Raw genomic sequence first — 9,800 nt, 5'->3', positions numbered from 1 at the left:
CCATCCATCCATCCATCCATCCATCCATCCATCCATCCATCCATCCATCCATCTGACCGACCATCCAAACATCCAACCATCCATCCATCCAACCATCCATCCATCCATCCATCCATCCATCCATCCATCCATCCATCCATCCATCCATCCATCCATCCATCCGTAGCTGAAGTACAGTGAGTTTCACATAATAAATACTTGGTTGGCCACCCTGGCAACACAGTGGGGAATACCATTACTCACCAACAGCACAGTTTCTGTGTTGCCATGGTGACACCTTTTTTATGTTTAATTGAGCAGTCAGCATCCTACAACTCTAAAGCAGCCTGGATGCAGCAGCATACAGAAGTAGGAAGGTGTGCACAGATCACAGAGCGGGTGAATTAAACACAACAACATCGTTACCCTCTCCACGTATTCAAAGACCAGGTAGAGCTTCCCTCTCCTGCGGAAAGCTTCCTTCAGCTCCACGATGTTGTCCTGCTTCAGCGTCCGGAGCATCTTCAGCTCCCGAAGGGTCGTCTCTTTAACCTCCTCATTTTCTGGGTGGAAATTAAAAACACGTCAAGACGTTTTTGGTGACGTCTCTCACTCCCTGCCATAAAAGTTGCTGTTGTTTCACTCACCCTCGCTGTCTTTGAACTTTTTGATGGCCACCAGCTCGTTGGTTTCCTGTGAACAAATGAGGCCATGAGAGACCAAACAGGACACAAGGTGCTTCTTAAAGGCATGAATTCAGATAAAGAGTCAGCAGTTTCAGAATAAAAGGCAAAGAGCAAAAACTAAACTTCACTCCTAAGAAATTCAAGTTAAACTCAATAAACTGGAAATAAAATAATAAACACAATCAGGCAATTAAAGTCTGGCTTCACCCACTACTTTTCATGTCAGAGATTTGGATGAGAGGTCAAACCCTGTCCCTGCTGTAGCGGCCATCTTGAATAGAACCCCACAGTTGTATCCATTGATTACTTTCTGAGAGTCTCAATGAAAACGTGAGTGGTGCATGAGATATTTTGCTAACAGAGACAGACAAAGGCTTGTTTGGTGAGGTTTTAAAGAAATGTGGTGTGGTCATCCCCCGCTCCGAGTTCAGATCATGCAACATCTTTGATATGCAAGAAAGCGCGGGACGTGATTTCCTTCAAGGAAAGCTGCTTTCATTGGAAAGCTGTGTTTTCTGTCATATATATCTTTAAATAATCCCCTCGGGCTTTATGGTGAAAACAATTCATCCCAGCTCTGAGAGCTCCTCCTCGGCTGGTTTGTCCTTCTGTCTGAAGAAGGTCAGATGGCTGCGCTCTTCATCATGCACCAGCTGATTTACAAGGATGCTAAATACAAAAACTGTCTGCAGACATAATGAAGATTTACAGCTCCGATGTGAAAATAAAAAAGATTGTAAAGATGCATTTTTTTGACAAATGTTTCGTAAAAACAAAACCAGATTTACCAGCCAGCAAAAAAAACCCCCACATCTGCCTTTAAATCTCTGCAGCTAAACCCTGATGATGCTGATATTTGCATCATTTATCATCCAAAGATTTTCTTTTTCAAGCCACTGATGAAGTCAAAACAACATTCAAGTTTCAAACAGTTTGACTAAGACAATAATAAGCAACAATTATTTTTTAATTAGAGCAACATATGTCATAAATCTCTTCTCATATTGAATGAAGCTAAAAGAGATTTAATTTACTAATAGTGAAGTCTCATTAGGCTGGGGACAAGCTACACTATTTTTTTTGCCAGATTTTAGTCTGTAGTTTGGGACAGAAGAATCTGAGTGTGAGGGGAACAGACCGGACCCGACAGTTCTGGAGCCGGATCTGAACGCAGTCGGGTCGTGTGAACAGATTTCTGACCCAACTGCAAACACATGCTGCCGCAGCCAATGAAAAGGAGAGGATGGGGCACAGGAAACAGCATCAGAAGACAACGATGGCGAACGACGAGTTAGGGAGAGAGCCGAAAGAGCGGCAGCAGCAGTGAGCTGATTGTCCTCCATGTTTGTAGGTCTTTTAAACTGTGTCCTGGCAGAGTTCGATGGATCCTGTAGTCTGATCCTGGTGTGTGATACCCTCATCCAAAAACCTGCTGCAACCAGTCAGTGTTCAAATCTGGACAGATTACTTTGTTTCACTTCAATGAATAATTTCTGGAATTATTTCTGCCTGATAGGGATGAGACAGACTTTACTGACAGGCAGCTCATTTGGCTCACCAATAAGTCCGCTCTGAACCGGATCTTCATCGAGCACTGTGAAGAACCGGTTCTAGCTCCCAGGCTCAGAGCTGTTGGACCCGTACTGCCTGCACATCTGGGTCAACATCCCCTCATTTCACACTCAGAAATCCGTGAAACTGAAACGAGAAATTCACCTTTTTTCTCCCAAGTTCGAGTCTCCAGCTCAGTGAGATCCAACTCAGTCAGTTTTACAGATACTGAGCTAAAGTTTGAGGTGGTAGTAGCTGAGAGTCATCCCCAAACACAAACTCTGAGCACTAATAGATCATTGTTTAAAACTTTAAAACTTTTATTCTCAAAGGATTCAAAACTTTAAGAGCTATAATTTCTGCACATCGTTAACTCTGAGAAACATTTTGAACTTATCATCAGCCGTTATCAGAGGTGATTATTTATCAGTTCCTCTGAGTTCTCAGGGATCACACGGTGACTCTGTACCGGCACCAGAAGACTGGTGTAGGTTGTGATATTGTCACTCCCAAAACAGTATTCAAGATAACACATAAGCCTCCATGCAAACACCCACATATGCTAATACAACACTTGCACAAAGTGGCAGAACAAATCCTGGCACACATTCGCTCGGCTAATTAAATGTTCTGTCAAACACAAACTGCGCTGTAAAGAATATATAAATTACACAACGAACACGTTAAATTAATTTCTTCGTGGTGCAGTTCGAGGCTTTTGTGTCGCCTGTTTGGGTTTAAGCCCGGCGAGTCTGGAACATTTAAAATCCTATTATTCCCTCCATCACATGCATGCCTGCTGCAGACTTTCAACAGGGTGACCCATTTACCAACAGGACTCAATGGCTCCCTGTGCATCACTTCCTGTCTGTCAAACACATACTCCCTCGCCGCCCCTTCCTCTGTTTCCAGCTGGGAAAAGTAAAAATAACTGCTCTCTTGCAGCAAAGCTTTTATTGGTCTGAGACGACAAGTCTTCGTGCAAAAACTGGAACTCTGACGTTGTCATACGTGTGGGAAAAATGTCTCTTCTCAGTGAGTCAGAGGAAAATAAAATACTTGATTTCACTTTGAGAGCTGCTGGTAAAACCATGGCACCATGTAAAACCATGTATGGCAAGCAGTTTGTGCATTTATTCTAGCTGGGGCCAGCCATTGAAAAGCAAAGGAAGCACAAATTATACATCAAAACGAGCGGCTACGATTATCGTAACTTCTGTCCTAATGTGTTCTTCTATCTGATGAACTAAAGGAACCCGTCCTAAACACCCGAACAGATGATCAGATTCATCTTTCCTGTCGTCGTGCAGACAGAAAGTGTGTCGTTGGATTATTATTAACTCCTCGGCACTAATTCATGCTAACCTGAGTTGGTCATCGGGTGAGTCTGGGTTTGCAGAGTTTAAGAGTTTCTCTTCTTTTAATGCAAACCTAAACTGTATCAGATGAGATCATTTCTGCAAAGACAGAATTTCTTTCTTGAGTAACTCTGAGAAATTTCAGACTCAAACTGTTGAATTATTTTCACACTTCAACTTTTCACAAAATGACAAACATGTCTCAGTCTCACTTCCTACAGACTTTGCTCTGTCATGTATTTTTTATTTATTTTTTTCTCACTGAACTGAAGCTAGTTGAATGAGTTGTTTTGGGGTTTTTTTCTGCCCCTCTGACAGGTAAATGTTTGTTTGTACTGAGCAGAGATGCATCACAGCCCAGAACCGTCACAGAACGACACCAACAGGAAGTCTTACCTTATGTCTGCACTTGAGCACCACTCCATACGCTCCTGCAAACAAAGACAAACACACAGAAAGGTCAAACATATGTGGCTGAGTTTAAACGTCCTGATTATGTTTTGGCTTCTAGCCTCAGAAACAAGATGTTAAATAAATAAATACAAACAGTGCAGCAGGTTAGAAGCAGTAAAGAGCAGTTAGTGAGAAGGACATATACCCTCCTACACATTCAGCACACATTTACGCCTCCATCTTAGACAAAACAGACCCCAGATCCCCCTGCTGCTTTCTGTCTCTGCTGAGACAAACTGTGCACGTTTACAAAAACAAGATGGTCACAATGTGTCGCCGTAGGCTGCGGATAAACAAAACTAATCAGCCTGAAATGAAACATTTCATGTTTTAAAGCAGCCTAGCATGTTCTGTGTTTGAAACACGGCGGCAACAGTATCATGGTTTGGACTCCTTTTTGCTATCTTTGATTAAATGTTTTGTAAATTGAGTTGAATCTCAGTTTGTTTGGATCAATCAGGTCAAAGTCTTACAGAGAAACCAGGAAGAGAAAAATCTTTGAGACGTTAAAACAACGTGAACACCTGAAAGTTGGATCCAAATTGCTTTTCTACAAGGAATTAAAAAATTGTTCTGATTTCCTAAAGTTTAAAAGCAAAAAATTATTGATTTGAGCTGCGATCCTGAAACTAAATCAGGAGTAAAACGGGATAAATTGCGGAAAAATGTTTTATAATGAACACCTCAGCAAGGAATAAATGTTAAATTATCAGGATTTTGCCTGTGTTTGTGTGTTTATTTGTCATATATTAGAGAAATATCTCATAAACCACTGAATAGATTTTAATTAAACTCTTAGAAATGTTCAGGCGTAAATTTAAAACTGAATAACTTTGGGATCCAGTGCAATTCAAGATGGCTGCCACAGCCAACTCATCCCGTTCTAAAGACACTGAGCTAAAATGTGGCGTGGTAGTAGCTGATAGTCATCCCTAACGTATGACGTCGTTTATAGCGAGTGCCAGGCCTGAGTTTATCAGTGGGTGACATGTTTCTGTGTTTTATTTGTTCTTTTTGTGAAGTTTTCTTGTCTCTGCTGTTGAAACTTCACACTTCTTGCCAAGTTGGAAGTGGGAGGACCGCTGCCCTTTGAGCTGCAGGAGGACATTTAACGTGAAGATGTGCCGACTCCTTTCAGGGAACAAACTCTGAGCTGATTTTATTCCTGCAAGCAGAGGAGAAACGGCCAAGGAATCAACTGAAACTCAGAACAGGAGATTAATAATGTTCGGAGTTTGAAACAAGAGCAACACAAAACTGAAGCAGAGCAAGAAACGAAGGTTTGTAATCAAATAAGGGTATTAGAATCCAATTAAAGGCCTAATATTTCCTGAAAGAATGCATATCGCCCGCCGCCTTTTATGCCAGAGATTCAGATTAAGATCATATTATGAAGAGAAGGGATGAAGTTAGAAACACAAATTATTATTATTAACAAGGTCAAACCTTATCAGTGACATTAATCAGAGTATGGGCTGGGGATGACTCTCTTAGTTCAATTTCTGTAAAATTATGTGGACGTTTTTGTACTTTCTGAAGTCATGGCTGTGGCAGCCATCTTGAATTGGCTGAGGTCCCACAGGAAGTGAACTTCTTTGTTTTATGCAAATAAAACAAACAAAAACTTTTCTTAATCAACGCCATTTCTGTATGATTTCATGTTTCTACACATATAATCATTTTCCACTTTAAAAATCTGAAGCATTCTGGTTAATTCTGACACTCTCCAAGTTGTCTTAGTGATGAATCAATCATTCCAGATTTATCCAATCAGAAACAATTCTGATGCTTCATCCAATCAGAACCCAGTCATTTTCTCATAAAATCTTTCAAACCACCCACCTTCTCCCACAATGCCAAGGACTTCAAACTTATTCATCACATCACCGAGGGCGGGGTCTCTTCCTCCAGGTGAAACGAGCTCCTCTGGTTTTAACGAGAAGCCTCCTGATTGGACGGGCGGCAGACGGAGCGGACCTCGGACTCCTGGAGAAACATGGCCGCCTTCTGACAACACGCCATCGTCACTCTTCTTCCTCTGCTGTTCCTTTCCTCCAGAACTCTTCCAAAAATATTTAATATTCCTTGAAATGTCTCTTATTTTGTAACTCGGAGGGAACTTTGGGTTTTTATCCGTCTCTTTATTCCATATCTTTAGGTTGTTCTTGTACTTTCATTCAGAACTCCACATGGACACATCTGGAAGACAAAACAAACAACACAGAAGTGTTCAGATCTGTTCTCAGTGCAACGTTAACCAGAACCTGATGCAGAAAATCTGGGCAACAAGTGAAAACCATAAATGACTTTAAATTTGCCAAACCCAACTAATAAATCCATAAAACAACTAATAAACCCCATTATTAGAGCAGAAAGAGTCGTTTCTTGAAGGAATGCATATCGCCCGCTGCCTTCATGCTCTGTGGATCACTCTCAGCTACCATCACACCAGATTGTAGCTCAGTGTTTAAAAATAATCTGAATTAAAGGTTACTGGCTGTGGCAGCCATGTTGGCTGTGATGGGCTGTGATTTCTGTCTGAGAGTTTTATTAAAATCTCTCCAATTTACATGATCGTCCGCCTTTAATAGCAGCAGGAAATACTTATGAAGCAATCACAAGAGATGTAGATGAAAACTAAAACTATGTGGAGCTCAGCAAAACTTTACAAGAAGTTTAAAAACTAATAAGACTTTTGTGTCCAAAGCATTTTATTCTGGCAGCTGGTAAACTAGGAAAAAAGACACTTCTGTGCAGTTTTTAAACATACATCTTCTGTTTTTTGTGGTTTTTATTGTTTAATTTTGTGGCCTAAACTTTAAAATGTCTGAACTTAAGCAATGAATTTGTCTAACATGAAAGAAAGTTGTTTAATTTGTTGGATTGACTCATTTCTGCTCCCTGCTAAAGGAAACAAAGATTACTGACCAACTAAAAATGGTTTCAGTTGTTTTACAGCAGTAATAATGAGGCACAGAGCAAACAATAATAAACCAACATCAACACCATTATAGCTTTAAAATCAGACGCATATCACCTTCAAGATTTGCCAAAAGAGTTTTCAGAATAATTCAGAGTTTCTGTCACAACACAGAGGGTGTGAAAGACATTAAATTATGTAAATGTCCAAGGATGGCATCCAAGAAAAAATAAAAAAAAGCTTTTCTTGCTCTCCAAAAACAGCAAGATTTGACATCACAAACAAACATTAAAGAAACCCGAGAAAATCCTGGCAGCACATTATTTTATTTTATTTTATTTTTTGTGAAATGAGATTAAGATAAATATTTTTGGCTCATATGAGATCCAGAATGTTTGCAATGAGCCTAACTGGAACTGGAACAAAAAAAAAAAAAAAAAATGTAGTTCTGATGGTGAACCACGGAGGTGGGAGTGTGATGATAAGGGCCTGGATGAAGCAGGAAGATGAGATTAAAAATGTTGAAATATTAACCAAAGATGCTAACAGACACCAGCAAGCCGGGGAGGAATAACAGGAAGGAATAGAACGGGTTTTTCACAATAAAATACCCTGCAGACCGACATATATCAGATATTTATATAAATACTTTAAAGAAACGTTGCTATAACTGGGCTAGAATTTAATAAGTTTATACTTTCTATTCCATTTTGAACATAACGTTGAGTCATTCTTCTGTAAACAGTTTGTAATTTCAGTTTATTATTATTATTATTATTATTGACTTTTTGTTCCTACAATGTTTGAAATAAACTAAATTAAAAATGAAAACTGTGATTTCTGTTCAACCAACTGATCTGTGTCTGTGTTCGTTTGTCTGTCTGTTAGCAAAATATCTCACCCAGAATGGATTTTATCGAAACTCTCAGAAAGTATTCATGGGTACGTCTAGATATGAGATATTTTGCTAACAGACAGAGACAGTTGACATGAGGAGGGAAGAAAAGGAGCTCGTTTCTTCTTCTGTCATGAATCCAAAGCTGATGATAATTAATAAATTCTTCTTTTGTAACGCTGCTGGACAGGAGCCATCAGAGCTCAACTTCATTTGTTAAACCCTGATTTATTCAGCAGCGCAAAAAGAAGAAAGACTTTAATGTGGATTTGGCTCATGTGCGGGTGTGGGCGTTTTCCTATGCAGTGTGCGCTCCACACATCCTTCCAACGGGAGGAAAAAAGGTGGATGTAGAGGCCATCCATGGCTACGCAGTTAAGGATCTGTTGCTGCAGCTTTCTTGTTGTCATGCGATTGAAAAAAAAACATGTTTTTGAAGCGATGCATTAATGTCGCTCATGATGCCACGCTGAGCCTCCTCGGAGTAAACATGTCTCTGAAGGTCTTTAAAGCCGAGACACAAAGCAGGGAAACAGAAACAAATTAAAGGCCTCACATTCCTTGGATGCATGTCACCCGCCTCCTCTCATGACACAGTTTTAGACAAACATCAGGTGGAACATGTTAGCACTCGAAGTAAGCATTGAGGATGACTATAAGCTACTACCACACCAAAGTGTAGCTCCATTGCTGTAAAAGGTTGATTAGCTGTGGCAGCCATCTTGGACTGGGTTGACTCCAAAAGTTAATGAGGTCCAGAAAACCGTCTGACCATGACTTCCTGAGAGTTTCATGAAAATGTGTCCACTGGGTAAAGAGATATTTTGCTAACAGATAATCATTAATGCCAAGGTTTTAAGCAGAAATGTCACACATTACACTCAGCAAATTTTAGCCCAATATCTGTAAAAGTGACTGAGGTTGATTAGCTGTGGCGGCCATCTTGGATTGGGTCAACTACAAAAGTTGCATCCAGTGATTATATCCTGAAAGTCTCATTAAAATTCTTTCGGTGATACATCAGATATTTTGCTAACAGACAAACGAACACAAGCAGACACATCACAGATCGGCGGCGGGCGATAACAAACGTCTGTTGGTGTCTGAAGGCTGATGAGTTTGTGTTAGGCTGTTGAGTGCATGAGAGAGAGTGTGTGCACGCGCGTGAGGAGGGTGTGTGTGTGTGTGTGTGTTAATTCTGATCTCTCTGCACCGAACTGCGTGTCTCCCGTCGCTGCGTCGCGGAGCGCAGCACCATTCCTTCGCTGTCCACGCGCCCCTCAGCCTACACAGCAGCCCGTGCACACACCATTCTGCTGCACAACGACGTTCACCATTCCACACAGAAGCCCGCATGAAGACACCAGCTGACGTCACGCGCGCACCATAAATAATCCGGATTAGAGGCAGAAAAAGCGACGTTTCTACCTGCGGCTGCGACGTTCCGCGCGCGTGCTGAGAAACACTCCGAGGGCAGAGCATCGTCCCCGGGAAGGTGATGAGGAGGAGGAGGGGAGATGAAGAAGCGGCAGGGGGGCCCAAGGAGCCCGGCCACCGCGTCGTGACGCGACCAGAATGTCCGACTGGGTCCGGATCCGGACGGAGAACGGCCCCGAATCCGCGGGCGAACCGCCGCCGCGGGTGGAGGATGAGCAGTCCTTCCGCGGTTCCGCGTCCAGCCTCAGCATCAGCTGCTCACAGCAGCAAAGGCGTCATTCCTCTGAGCGACGCCGCGCGCAGCCAATAAAAACACGGCCGTGCGCGCGTGCCAGCAGTGGCTTCACCATCCGCGCGCTGCCATAAAAATAAAAATAAATCAAACTTCAGGACGAAGATTAAACCCAACACGGGTAAATATTCATCATTAATGCCCCTCCGTGCGCGCGCACAGCAGCTCCTGGTGGCGCTGCACCTTCAGGTCGAGCCGCTCTTCCTCCCCCTGCTCCTCCTCCTCCTCC

General features: G+C 42.0%; 1 protein-coding gene across 1 annotated transcript; it reads right to left on the bottom strand.

Moving 5' to 3' along the window:
- Nucleotides 1–127: 127 nt before the first annotated feature.
- Nucleotides 128–9,785, bottom strand: LOC108229365 (cyclin-dependent kinase-like 5). Its single transcript, XM_017405027.3, has 5 exons — nucleotides 9,271–9,785; nucleotides 5,870–6,226; nucleotides 3,971–4,005; nucleotides 627–672; nucleotides 128–542 (listed from the first exon to the last, which is right to left on the bottom strand). The coding sequence occupies exons 2-5, from the start codon at nucleotides 5,904–5,906 to the stop codon at nucleotides 301–303; spliced, it is 360 nt and encodes a 119-aa protein (XP_017260516.1). The 5' UTR covers nucleotides 5,907–6,226; nucleotides 9,271–9,785; the 3' UTR covers nucleotides 128–300.
- Nucleotides 9,786–9,800: the final 15 nt, after the last annotated feature.

This window comes from Kryptolebias marmoratus, linkage group LG15 (assembly GCF_001649575.2).
Source record: "Kryptolebias marmoratus isolate JLee-2015 linkage group LG15, ASM164957v2, whole genome shotgun sequence".
NCBI lineage: Eukaryota > Metazoa > Chordata > Actinopteri > Cyprinodontiformes > Rivulidae > Kryptolebias > Kryptolebias marmoratus.
This window is presented reverse-complemented; position numbering and strand designations above follow the sequence as displayed.

What these genes read in the sequence shown, in the direction of transcription:
- LOC108229365 (XM_017405027.3), bottom strand. Translation starts at nt 5,906, where the DNA reads ATGAATAAGTTTGAAGTCCTTGGCATTGTGGGAGAAG. An exon ending in CCTTGGCATTGTGGGAGAAG is followed by an intron (nt 4,006 to 5,869) that starts GTGGGTGGTTTG and finishes CTTTGTTTGCAG; the next exon opens with GAGCGTATGGAGTGGTGCTC. An exon ending in AAAGTTCAAAGACAGCGAGG is followed by an intron (nt 543 to 626) that starts GTGAGTGAAACA and finishes ATTTCCACCCAG; the next exon opens with AAAATGAGGAGGTTAAAGAG.